The sequence below is a fragment of the Macrotis lagotis genome, chromosome 3 (genome assembly GCF_037893015.1).
Source record: "Macrotis lagotis isolate mMagLag1 chromosome 3, bilby.v1.9.chrom.fasta, whole genome shotgun sequence".
NCBI lineage: Eukaryota > Metazoa > Chordata > Mammalia > Peramelemorphia > Peramelidae > Macrotis > Macrotis lagotis.
The window spans coordinates 287,600,450-287,612,996 of NC_133660.1; the positions used below are offsets into that span (position 1 = coordinate 287,600,450).

At 52.3% G+C, this 12,547-nt stretch overlaps 2 protein-coding genes across 5 annotated transcripts in view; one reads left to right on the plus strand and one right to left on the minus strand.

The window, feature by feature from the left end:
• The window catches only part of PTGDR2 (prostaglandin D2 receptor 2), a 26,139-nt gene extending 20,639 nt beyond the window's left edge, over positions 1-5,500 (plus strand). For all 3 annotated transcript variants that reach the window (XM_074231377.1, XM_074231376.1, XM_074231378.1), the window contains one exon: positions 2,390-5,500. In XM_074231377.1, the coding sequence (XP_074087478.1) occupies positions 2,390-3,568 (1,179 nt within the window). In that variant the 3' untranslated portion in view covers positions 3,569-5,500. The remainder of the gene's footprint in view (positions 1-2,389) is intronic.
• Positions 1,665-8,125, minus strand: CCDC86 (coiled-coil domain containing 86). 2 transcript variants are annotated; one of them, XR_012477322.1, is made up of 5 exons: positions 7,578-8,125; positions 7,334-7,463; positions 4,875-4,949; positions 3,310-4,668; positions 1,665-2,779 (listed from the first exon to the last, which is right to left on the minus strand). XR_012477322.1 is itself a non-coding variant. In XM_074231379.1 (4 exons), exons 1-4 carry the CDS (start codon positions 8,021-8,023, stop codon positions 4,549-4,551), a joined length of 771 nt encoding a protein of 256 aa, XP_074087480.1. In that variant the 5' UTR covers positions 8,024-8,125; the 3' UTR covers positions 1,665-4,548. The 2 variants fall into 2 exon arrangements, 1 of the variants encoding a protein (XP_074087480.1); XM_074231379.1 differs by having other exon boundaries at positions 1,665-4,668.
• Positions 8,126-12,547: the final 4,422 nt, after the last annotated feature.

The following is a 12,547-nucleotide window of genomic DNA, read 5'->3' on the forward strand; positions in this document are numbered from 1 at the left end:
AACCTGAGAACCCAAGATGAACTGAATCTTAGTTCTGCACTTTTGGGAGACCATTTTGGGTGGAGAATGGGATACCATTCCTATCCAGTGATCATTCGATTCACACTCCCACCCCACCCCGTTTTGTTACTCTGGGCAACTGAAATACCTTCTCCTGCCTCAGTTTCCTCATCAGTAAAATGAGAGGGTTGGACTAGATGTTTCCTAAGGGCCCTTCCAGCTCAAGGTCTTCCAATGTCTTTTTTTGCCTTCCTGAATTCCTTCTCCAATGTCTCTTCCCCCCCAAACTCGCCCCTCTCCCAAGCTAGAAGCAGTTATATGGTACACTGAAGTGGTGGACCTGGAAATCTGGAAGAACTGATTCAATCCTGCCTGGGATGCTTTATTAGCTATGGGACTTCAGTGCCTTAATCTCTTACTATTCAATGTTTCTCTGCCATAAAACAGTAATTTTGACACAGCCACAGCTTCCGTTTCTCCCTTCTCAGCATTGACTCATTCAGTCACCACACTGAATTACCTTACTCGTTGTTTTCTGTCGGTTTTCTCCCAGTGGGAAGTCCTTCAATTGCCAGGACTGTCTTCCTTAGGGACCTCCTAGCACTCAGCATGGGGCTGGGAAGCTCCATATCAAAGGAGGCACAGAGTTTCTTCAGTTTGACCAGCTAATGGTTTGGTCAAAGGCTCTTGGGCAGTCTAGCCCTTGGCCCTGTCTTCTGTAATTATAGAATTGTTTCTGCTGCCCTTGTCGCTGCTAACTACATCCAAGACTGCCCAAACTTGACCCATTTCCTCCCAAGATGGGGTAGCAGGCTCCACATCTGGGCAGCCCTTTTCCTTTTGTTACTCCTATCATGCTTCCCCTTGGCATATCAGGTGGGGTGACTGGCACTGCCAGTCTGTCACTACTGGGTCTGCAGTGGAGTATAGTATTATTGGAGAGCAGCATCTGAGCAGAGGGAAGTGTACTTGGGAGGGCTGGGCAAGATCCAAAGCCTTGAGCTTCCTGCCCTTCCCTTCCCTTCCCTTCCCATCCATCCATCCATCCATCCCCACAGCTGCTCTGCAGACATGCAAGGCTCAGGAATGGCCCTCTTCTGAGTCAGAAGCTGAACCCCACCCCCCCCATTCCCCAAACACACACCAGCTAGGGAACTAGGACCTAGAGCTGGTTTTCTGAATCTAGCAGAGGGACATGGGAAGGTACAGCGGCTAAGGGAAAGCTTTGCTTTGACACTGGGGTTGATGAACAAGAGGAAAGAAATGGAAGGGAAGGGCAGCTCATTAGGTAAGCCTTAGGTTTACCTGTGGGTAGATTCCGGAGTTTGTCAACTGCTTTTTTTTTTTAAGGTTTTTGCAAGGCAAATGGAGTTAAGTGGCTTGCCCAAGGCCACACAGCTAGGTAATTATTAAGTGTCTGAGGCCGAATTTGAACTCAGGTCCCCTGACTCCAGGGCCGGTGCTTTATCCACTACGCCACCTAGCCGCCCCTTGTCAACCACCTAGCCGCCCCTTGTCAACTGCTTTTTAAAAATGTTTTTATGGCTGTATTTCACTACAATTGGCTTCTGCTGGGACTCTTTGCATTTTGTGCATTAACATTACTGAGAAGGGGACTTGATTCCATCTTATCAAACTGCCCAAAGGGGACCACAACACAAAAACCAGTTAAGAGCTTTTATCTCAGAGGATGGGAGGTTATGGGATGAATGATAAAGTCATCATTGGAGATCAAGCTTAGCTCATCTCTGGAAACAGCATTGCAGGTCTACCTCTGTGATTTTGCTCAGACCTGGTCCCATGCCTAGAATGCTATTCCTCTTCCTCCTCCTCCTCCAACAGCCCCAGGACCACCTCCTGCTTAGGGAAGCTTCGCTGCCCCTTCAGGTACAGATGTTCTCACCATTAGAAACAATCCAAATGCCTTGCATAGATTTTGTATTGACTTTTCCGAATAGGTTGGGAGAGAACATGGGGAGACCCAAGCTTTGTGGGGGCAAAGCAGAACAGGATGGGATGGTTGAGGACAGCAGAGATTTAGAGGATGACTGAGCTACAGAGGAAAGGCAGGCATGGCCTTGTTGGATGATACTTGGGATGCTGCCCAAGATGGCAGGTGGGGCAATCTTGGTTCCCTCAGAAGTTAGAAGCAACGAAGGGGAGGTTCCTTTCAGTTCTAACACTATTCCACACTTACAGGTCTTGGGTAATTCTTGTTTTATTTAAGTTTGTCATGAAATTAATAAATTAATAATAATACTAAAAGAAAACCAAGACTGCAAGTAGTAAAGTGGAATTAGTTGAGCATGGGGAGAAGCCTGGCCTATCCAGGTTCTGGGGCAGAGGAGGGGACTTACGGACACTGCTCAGCTCTGCCTTTCCCACGCAGGACCCCAAGATGACATACAACCCCAACCTGTGCCCCATCTTGGAATATATGGCCAACTACTCGGACCACAAAAATTCCAGCTTTCGTTACATCGACTACATCTCTGTGACCCTGCACGGGCTGGTTTCTCTGCTGGGTATAGTGGAGAATGCCGTCATCCTCTTTGTGGTCAGCTGCCGCATGCGCCAGACAGTGGTCACCACCTGGGTGCTGCACCTGGCCCTGTCGGATCTGCTGGCCACTGCCAGCTTACCCTTCTTCACCTACTTCCTAGCTGTGGGCCACTCTTGGAAGCTGGGCAACACCTTTTGCAAGCTGCACTCATCTGTCTTCTTCCTGAACATGTTTGCCAGTGGCTTCCTGCTCAGTATCATCAGCCTGGACCGCTGCCTGCAGGTAGTAAAGCCCATCTGGGCCCAGAACCACCGCACAGTGGCTGCTGCCCAGAAGGTCTGCCTGATTGTTTGGGGTCTGGCCCTAGTCAACACCATCCCCTACTTCCTCTTTCGTGACACCATCAAACGGCAGGATAATCGGATCATGTGTTACTACAACCTTCTGCTCCACAGCTCTGGAACAGACAGGTTCAGTATCTGTGGTCAGCGCCAAATGGCCCTGGCAGTCAGCAAGTTCTTGCTGGCTTTTGTCCTACCCCTGGGCATCATCGGTGCCTGCTACCTGGCTGTGAGCATGCAGGTACACCACCGGTGCCGCCGCCACCCCAGCAGGTTCGTGCGCCTGGTGATGGCAGTCATCACTGCATTTGTCTTCTGTTGGCTGCCCTACCATATCTTCTCTCTGCTGGAGGTCCAGGCCCACTATGACCCCAGTCTGCGCCAACTAGTGCTGATGGCCCTGCCCTTTGTGACCAGCCTGGCTTTCATCAATAGCGTGATTAACCCCTTTATCTATGTGCTGACCTGCCCTGATGTGCTGCAGAAACTGCGTCACTCCCTGCGCTGTGTCCTTGAGAGTGTGCTGGTAGAGGATGCAGAGTTTGGTTATGGTAGCAGCCGCCGGCGCCGGAGCTCCCAGGCCTCCTTGTCCAGATCCTCCTCCACTGCCAGCTCCACAGGCTTCCGAAGCCGCTGGCTCACTTGGCTGGGGGCCAGGATGGTCAGTCAGTCGGAAAAGGCCCCAGGCCTGGAGGAGCTGAAAGAGGGTGCTCCCTTGAAATGAAGCAAGCCACCTCCTCCTCTACCATCCTCTAGGGTTGGGCACTCTGTGATGCCCAACTCTTGTAGCAAATAAACTCCTCTGTGATTGGTCACAACATCTAGCTCTGAAGGAGGCCTGGGAGGGCAGCTGAATCCACAACTACAGTTTAGAGACAACTCAGATAAACCCCTTTTTAGAGATGGAAAACTGAAGCCCAAGAAACGAGTCAGCATGCTAAAAGGGACGAGGCTCATGCAGAGGGTACGATATGAAGTCTTCTGCCCCCAAACCGTTAACACTTGAGAGGGAGTGAGTTTATTGGATGGGTTTCTCCAGGAGTGGGGACATCCTCAGGAACGGGGCCACCCGGTACAGCTCCTGTGCTCCCAGCAGCCCCTGTTCCTGCTCCCTAATCTTCCCAATAGACCACTAAAAGGGCCTTTCCATATTGCCCCCAATCTTATCTCAAATGGGGGGGGGGGGGGAAGGAACAGGGACCCTGATTTGTTGTATCTCCCTGAGCTGGCCCCATAGACTCTCAAATCTTGAGGGCAAAGGTGTCAAAAATGCAGTGAGGTCTCCTGCAGCTCCTGATCTCCAGGTTTGGTTTCCCAACACTGGGGAGCATGGAGTATAAGGCACAGACACTCCTGGCTGGCAGCCAGATGCCCTCTGGGTCCCTCTTCCCGGACATGAGCTTTCCCAGCAGCCATTTCTGTTTCCCCCAAGACCTGTGACATAATAAAATGAGGTGTATCCCTTGACCTTGTGTCCATGTTGTGAAAGGTTACTGCTCTCCTTACCCCATCCAGCTACCAGCCTCCCTACTGACCCTTCTGTCCAGATCCCAGGGTTCCAAGAAGTGAGACCCATCCCTGAGCCCCCCCACAGTACCCAGGGTTCAAGCCTCAACTCCATCTAGCACTGTCCTTGGGAATGACATCCATCCAGGTGGATGGTGGAGTGAGAAGCCAAGGGACAGCTTGGCCCCCTGCTCCTCCTCACTCCTTAACCACTGGACGCTGTGGGGGCTGCTTCTGCAGAAGCGCCAAGGTATCTCGCTTCTCGATGCGCCGAAGCTGCTTTTTCTTGGCCCGCTTGAGCTTGGTGGGGTTCCGGATCTAGTGGGGAGGAAAAGAGGGGGAAAAAGCCCTTGAGAACCCTTCTCCTGCCTCTCCCGACTCCAGAGACTCATGCATGGGTTCCCACCACTTGGGGGTCAATGTCCCCTGGTGCCCAAGACTGAGGTAGGACAACCTGGACACCTGACATCAAGCTACCCTTGGCTCAGAGACCTGGGCAGGGCCTGAGGCTGCAGGACACTCACCACTTGGACGATCTCAGCCTTCCGCTCATTCTCCAGGCGCCTCTTCAGGTTCTCCGCTCGCCGCTTTTTCTTCTCCTGGAGGGAACAGGGACAGATGTTGGAGAGCCTAGTCAGGGGAGGGGAACCCTGGGTGGGCCCAGTGGCAATGTCCATCTCTGGGCCCTTTCTGCTCTTCTGGAAGAGGAGCCCCCCCTTAGCAGCCCCTTGCAGCACTAACAACCTACTGCCACGGATTCTACAAAGAGCTTGAAGGGAACTCAGATCATTTAATCCCACATTTTCCTTTCTTTGTTAAGAGAAGTGACTTGCTCAAGGTCATACTGATGCTTGGCACTGGCTGCTGTGAAGCCCTGGAGAGTAGAGGTGGACACACCTGACTTGGCCACAGCCTATGGACAGCTAAGACATGGGGGCAGATCATATCTAGGTATTGAGATGTGAAGAGAAGCTGGACCTGAGTTCAAATCCAGTTTTGGACACTTCCCAGTTGGGACCCTGGGGCAAGTCATTTACTCTCTGGCTGCCTCAGTTTCCTCATCTATAAAATAAGAATAGTGCCTACTTCCCAAGGTTGCCATGAGGATCAAATGATCTGAGATTTATAGAGCGCTTTGCAAATCTAACAGTCCTCTCCAAATATCATTACTATTACATGACCATTTCTGACACCAAGATGACACCTCATGCCTGGGGTGGGGGGGCACCTGGTGATCAGAGGTGGCTGGGAGGCCTGGCCTCTTTAGGGAAGAAGCAGGGGCACCAAGTCAGAGGCAGGTCAAGGGAAGGTCAAAGCTAAGGTGCAGGGATGGGGGTGGAGCATGGGCCAGCAATCTGGGAGAAAGGGGGAACTAGGCTGAGATGCTTCTTCTTGCTCAAGACCAAGTGAGTAGCGTATTACCAGAGAGCGCTGATGCCCTGTGGTCTCCATGGGACTGACCGGCCAGGCGGCTCAGCTCAGATGGGATCCTAGAATGTCTGAGACAATTCGGAATTGTGGAACCAAGGCTAGAGGGGGAAGATGGGGCTGCGGCCACTGTATCCAGGACTTTCACCTTGACTACAATGGGCAGCAAGGGAGTGGTCAGGGCTCAGCTCTCTAACACACCTGAGCTCCCAGACCAGCTCTATCTTATGCATAAGGAGAGAGAACTCCAGGAGGGGAGACAGCTCAGCCAGGCTCCTACTGGGGACAAGTCCCAGCCTCAGTTCACATCAGCTAAAACCATGGTTGGGGGGAGGGGGGTCCACTTGTCCTAGATGCAGGTCTGAAACTTGGCCATCAAACATATCAAGCCTTGGTCTGAAGCCCCCAGGGACTCCTGGGCAGCTGCTGCCATGGCTGAGCTGCATTAGAAACACCCTAGCAAAAGTCTGTGTCATTTGTAGGGCAGTTGAAGGAGAGCTAGAAGGGAGCTTGGCCCCCTTGTTTCAATGACGCAGAGAAGCCACATGGTATAGGGGGTAGGGTACTGACTGGACTTGGGTCCTATTTTACTTCAAACACCTTTTAGTTGTGGGACCCTGGTGTAAAAACCCCTTTGATCTTTTCATCTGCCAGCTGTGTGATTGTGGTCAAACCACTTGCTACTGTCTGCTTCAGTTCCCTTAACTGCAAAGCAAGGATCACCCCCTTCTTCAGAGTTGTTTTCAGAATCCAGTAGGGTAGAAAAATTGGAGGCTTATTTGTTAGGTTCAGGGCAGAGCTGAGAACAAGAGTGGGAGGGAGCAGACAGGCCCATTTCAGTCTGAGGTAGCTGCCCCCAGAATAAGCCGTTCTTTCTCACTGGAGATCTCCATGGAAAGGCCGGCTTACCCTAGAAGGTGATGACCTCCTAGGGGGAACAAGGCTGGGACTCTCAATCTGGCCTTCGGCCTCTGACCCCCTTTGGAAGGTGAGCTCTGCATCACTTGCTTCAAAGGCCTGGTCCTGCTACCCACTGCCTCAGCTTCAGCCGGTCCTGCTCCATCCTCTCCCACATCCAATAAGCTGTCAGGTCCTCTGCCATATCTCTCCTGCCTATCTCGTCCCCAACCTCTGCCCAGGTCAGGCCCTGGTGACCACTGTCCCGGGAGAGCACAGTCTCCTAATTGGGCTGTCTGTCTGGTGGAGGGGACAGGAGGCTGGAGCTGGCATCGAGAGGGCTCACTGGGTGGCCCTGACTTCCTTACTTGGGCCAATACTGTCACCCATAAAATAAGGATGAGGCCTGTGGGGCTCAAATGAGAGAATCCTTGTAAAATACCCAGAAGCCGGAGACTTGGAGCCGGCATTTACGAATGAGAAAACCGCAGCCCGGGGGAGGGAGATGCCCAACCAGGGGGTCCCGTGGGGCAGCCCTTACTCTGCCACTGCAGAGAGCTCCAGAAGCAGCCGCTGCTGCCCACCCTCCGGGCCGCCCCTGTGCGGATGCTGCCTGAAAGACCCCCCCATCAAGTCTGGCCCTGCCCGGCCGCCCCACCTCTCTGCGCCTCTGCTTCTCCTCCTCCAGGTGCCGGGCAAAGTCCTGGGCCAGTTTCTTCTCCTGCCTCTCCTTCATCTTGCGCTGCCAGGACGTGCGCAGCGGCTTGTCCTGGACCATCTGGGAGAACCTGCGAGGGGGCATTGGAGGCCTCAGTCCCGCCCTCGGGGCGCAGGGGGGCCCGGGTCTGCCCATCTCACAGCAAGGGGCCCGGGGGGGGGCTCAGCGTCGGCCCCGTCCTCACCTCTTCTTCTTGGGGTCCTTCCACACCCGGCCGGACTTGGGCTTCCCCCTGGGTATCCCTGCGGCCTCGGGGCGCTCGGCCCTCTGGGGGGCCGGGGAGGGGGCGGCGGGGGGCGGCACTCCCGGCTCGGGGGTCACGGGCTGAGGCTGGCCCCGGGGCCCCGATCCCTGGCCCTGCGGACTCTGGGGGGCCGCGTTCTCGGGGGGCCCTTCCCGGGGCTCCCCTCCCTCCCCGGCGCCCCTGGCCTGCGGCCCCCTCGGGGAGACCCCCGGGCCCGGCCCCCGCCCCGCCCCCGCTTCCGGAACCGGCTCCAGGGCGCTTTCGGCCTTGGGCCCCAGGAGGCTGCGCCGGGCCCCGCGGGGCCTCCGGGTCGGGGAGGCCAGGGTGGCGGGGTCCTCGGCCTCCAGCCCCCCCAGGCGCCGGCTCCTCCTTCGGGGGGTCTCCATCTGCCGGCTCCGAGCGCGGCCCGGCCCCGCGGGAGGCGACGCACGTGCAGCTCGCGCTCTCGGCGCTCCCGGTGACGTCACAAAACGGCGACCGGCGCAGGGAGGGCCGCGAGGCGGCCCCCCGCCGAGCGGCGCCTCTGCGCTTGCGCAGATCCCACGGGGCCGCCTCTCTCAGGGACCACCCCCGAGGGGGCGGAGCCTCTCCCGGAGGAACCTTGACTGGTGGGTTCGAAGCCCTCGAGGGGAAGCCGAGGCTGGGTCCAGGGCGGGGCGGGGGCCCGCGACCGCGCAGCCAATCAGCCGGCAGCCTGCGGGAGGGCCCGCCTTCGGGAGCTGCCACTCTCTGTCCGGAAGTGGGGACTGGGGCGTGGCCAGTCCCGGCTTCGGAAGGAAGCCCGGGCAAAGGTCCGGAAGCGGGAGATGGGGCTTCAGGGAAGAGCCAGCTGGAGGAGGGGCGGAGGAGCTGAGCGCCCCCTTCTCCGCCCAGCCCCAGCATTCCCCATTTGCGTGACCCCGGGGGGACCATCCTTTATAATTATGGCTGTGGAGGAAGGAATTGAAAACACCTCCCCAAAGCATGCCTGCTGCACCCCGCCCCCGTGGCCCCACCTCCCTCCCAGCCACGTGTGGCCACCGATTTGACAGCGACTGCAAGAAGACACTGGGGTTAACTTTCGCGACTTCTACCTTTCGGGGTCAAAATTTCGATTTTGGTGGTGATGCTTTTTCTGTTTTTACAAGTAATTTAAACTTGTGATTCTGAGTTGACAAGCAGAACAGACACACGAAGATTTCCGGCGGGCGGTGAGCCGTCCTGCCTGCCTTCTCCAAGAGCGTCAAAACGACATCAGCCCTGGGCCACTGCCCCTCTGCCAGCTGGGTCCGGGCAGAGTCCCAAAGTTGTGCCCCTCGCCTTCCTCTCCTGCAGCAAGGCGTCTCCCTGCATGCCGAGGGCCCGATGCAGGCGCCTGTCTCCCCAGCTTGCAAGCAGTAACGGAGTTCTTCAGAGAAACCTCAGTCCTTTCTGACCTGCATGGGGCGCTTGGCCCTGGGGGGGGGGGGGGCTCCATAAAATAGGCATTTGGCGGGTGACAAATAGCAGAAGGCTTAGAAATGCGACTCAGGGAAGGGATCCCGGCGCCTGGGATCTTCCTTCAGGACCTTCCCAAGACCATTTAAACGGATCCAGTGTCCTGGCCTGCCGCAGGTAGACTGTCCGGGCCGCCTGGAAGCGGATCTAAGGCCTCTCGAATCCACACTGCTCCTCCGAGTGCTCAATGCCTGCCTCGACCTCATCCTCTAACACGCCCCCAAAGTTTACTGTAAGTGAGCTTATCCATAGCGATCGATATTCCTCCATTTACCCTACCTGATGGTTCAGTGCACGGTGTTGACTGGCGGAGGACCAGAGGGCTCCTGGTTAAATGTCCGGACACAATGAGCGCAAAGTATATGATAAATTCAGCATTTCGATTTGAGGCTGTCCTGTTCTGTGTCTCTTTGTGCACTCTTTTTTCTTCTCCTGTACTTAAAAAAAATGCCCTCCATTTTTGGAAAAGATCATGACGTCAGGGAGGTGATGCCATGACAAGCATGTGAATCGCATTTGAGTGGGGGGGGGGGTGGGCTGTGCCAAGTCACTGGCCTCACTTTCTCCTCCAGTGACCAGACAAGAATCAGGACAACTGGAGATGGGTCTGGATGCGAGACAACCCGGGTTAAGTGACTTACCCAATACCACACAGCTAGTGAGTGGCAAGTGTCTGAGGGTGGATTCGAATTCCAGTCCTGAATCCAAGGTCGGCCCTCTGTCCACTGTGCCACCTAGTTGCCCAACTTGGAGTCAGAAGGACAGGAGTTTGAATCCAACCTCAGACACTTACTAGCTGTGTGACCTTGGGCAAGTCACTTAACCCTGATGGCCTGGCATCCAGGGTCATATCCAGTCATCCTGATTCCTATCTGATCACTGGACCAGAAGGTTCTGGAGGAGAAAGTAAGACTGATGACTTAGCACAGTCCCCCACCCCCCACTCAAATCCAATTCACCTACTTGTCATGGCAGCACTGCCCTGATGTCATGATCTTTGAAAATGAAGGACAGGGAGGCTAGGTGGTGCAGTGGATAAAGCACCTTGCCTTGGAGGCAGGAGTACCTGGGTTCAAATCCAGTTAATAATTACCTAGCTGTGTGGCCTTGGGCAAGTCACTTAATCCCATTGCTAGCAAAAACCTAAAAAAAAAAATGAAGGACAAACATTATCCTTTTAAAAATAATCCTTCAGACTCGCTCATCCCATCAGTGCAACAATCAGGGACAATTTGGGGCTGTCTGCAATGCAGAATGCCATCTGTATCCAGAGAAAGAACTGTGGGGTTGGAACAAAGACCAGACTATTACCTTTAACTTAGGAAAAAACTACTATTTTACTATCTGATCTTGTTACCTCTTGGACTTAGTTTCTTCCTTAAGGATCTGATTTCTCTCTCATCACACTCAATTTGGATCAAGGTACAACATGGAAACAAAGTAAAGACTGACAGATTGCCTTTTGTGGGGGTGGGGGAAGGGAAATAAGATTGGGGGAAAATTGTAAAACTCAAATAATATCTTTACTAAAAATAAATAAAAAAATAAAAATAATCCTTCAATGACTGTTTTGCCTTTTGCCCATTTTTAGCATCATCATTACTACCCACCCATTCTTTGCTCATTGCATTGACTTCTTAAGTTTGTTAGTTTTATTTACAATGTTGTAGTCACAGTATAAATTGTTCTCCTCGTTCTCATCAGATGATTCTGCATCATTTCATTCAAATCTTTCTAGGTTTCAAAGAATCCAACCATTTCTTCATTTTTTAGGGTACAATAACATACCAATGCATTCATATCCTGCAACTGGTTCTACCACTCCCTGATGAGGAGAGGTCACAGTTCCCCTTTTGGAAATCTCAGTTTCCTGTTATTCACTACACCAAAAAGTACTGCTCAGGAATATTTCTCTGCCTCTGGACACATTTCCTCTTTTTGTGTTAATAGTGTTCAGCCCCAGGCCCACTTCCTTGGAGCCCCTCACAGGTCTTCAAACCTCTGTTTTCCTTATGGTTAAGAGGTGGCCAGTTTGGCTAGTCTGTTAAAGGGAGGCAATGTGGAATAGCTCTGGAAATGGAGGTTGGAATCAGATGGTGAAGGTCCTGGAGGCACTGAAGGGGCCATCAAGGCTTCTTGAGCAGGAGAGAGCTTGGGCAGAGCTGTGCCCTAGGGCTATCTGGCTGGCAGTTGTGGGGGCTAGGAGGATGGGCCTAGAAGGGGAAGATTTAGCAACAGAACTGGATTACAATCTAGGGCTCCTGGCCAAAGGGCTTGTGTTTTTCTTTCAGGTCAACTTTGTTAAATATTCTAAAGAATGTGTGGGTAGAACCTGGACTGAGATGGCAGTGTGAAATGAAAGGCTGGTGAGCGGGCACTGTGTGCTCAGTGTGTGTGATTTCTCATGTGGGAGTAGAATGGAAAGGCCTCATTTCATGACTTGGATCTGGAATAGACATTCTGAAAATGGTTCAGGTTCACCAAATACATGATGGCGTAGCCAGAATCAGAGTTCATTCACAAGGCCAATAACAGGCCTACCTGAATCATTCCAACCTAGCTACTTTTTTCTTTTTTAAAAAGCTGATTTTTATATATTTCATTAAAAATTTCCCAATTAAATTTAAAGTTTTTTAAACATTCAACTGAAAAAATTTTGAGTTTCAAATTCCCTCCTACCCCTCTTCCATCCCTTGAGAGGGCAGGTAATATGATATCATTTATACATGTGAAATCATGCAATACATAATTCCATTTAACTGGCTGTTGTTCTGGGGAGAGAGACAGTGCTGTCAGAGGAGAAGCCCCAGAACCTTCCATCAGAGGCCAGTGTGTTGCCTTTGACTCTAAAGTCTCTTGGCCTTTGATTTTTTTCTGTAGTGGAGGCAACAATGATCTTGTACATATTCATCACCATAAGTGTGCATATGCCCATACACACATGTTATTTTTTTAAGATTTTATTTATTTTGAATTTTACAATTTTCCCCCAATCTTGCTCCCCACTCCAAGGCAGTTTGTCAGTCTTTACATTGTTTCCATGGTATACATTGATCCAAACTGAATGTGATGAGAGAGAAATCTTATCCTTACGGAAGAAACATAAAATAAAAGAGATAGCAAGATCAGACAATAAGATATCAGGTATTTTTTTTTTTAATTAAAGGCAATAGTCCTTGGGCTTTTGCACTGATGGAATGAGCAAGTCCATCAAGGTTGACCATCACTTTCATGTTGCTGTTAGGGCATATACACACATTCTAATCCCTAAACTTTTCTTGTAAGGATAGATGTCACAAGATAAACTAACATTAAAAAGACATTTTTTCTACAATAGAAAAAGTTGGAAATGATCTTCAGCAGAATTTTGCTAGCAAGAATCCAATGAGGTATTTTTACAAATAACCTATTTCAGTATTCTTCCTAGTATGGCA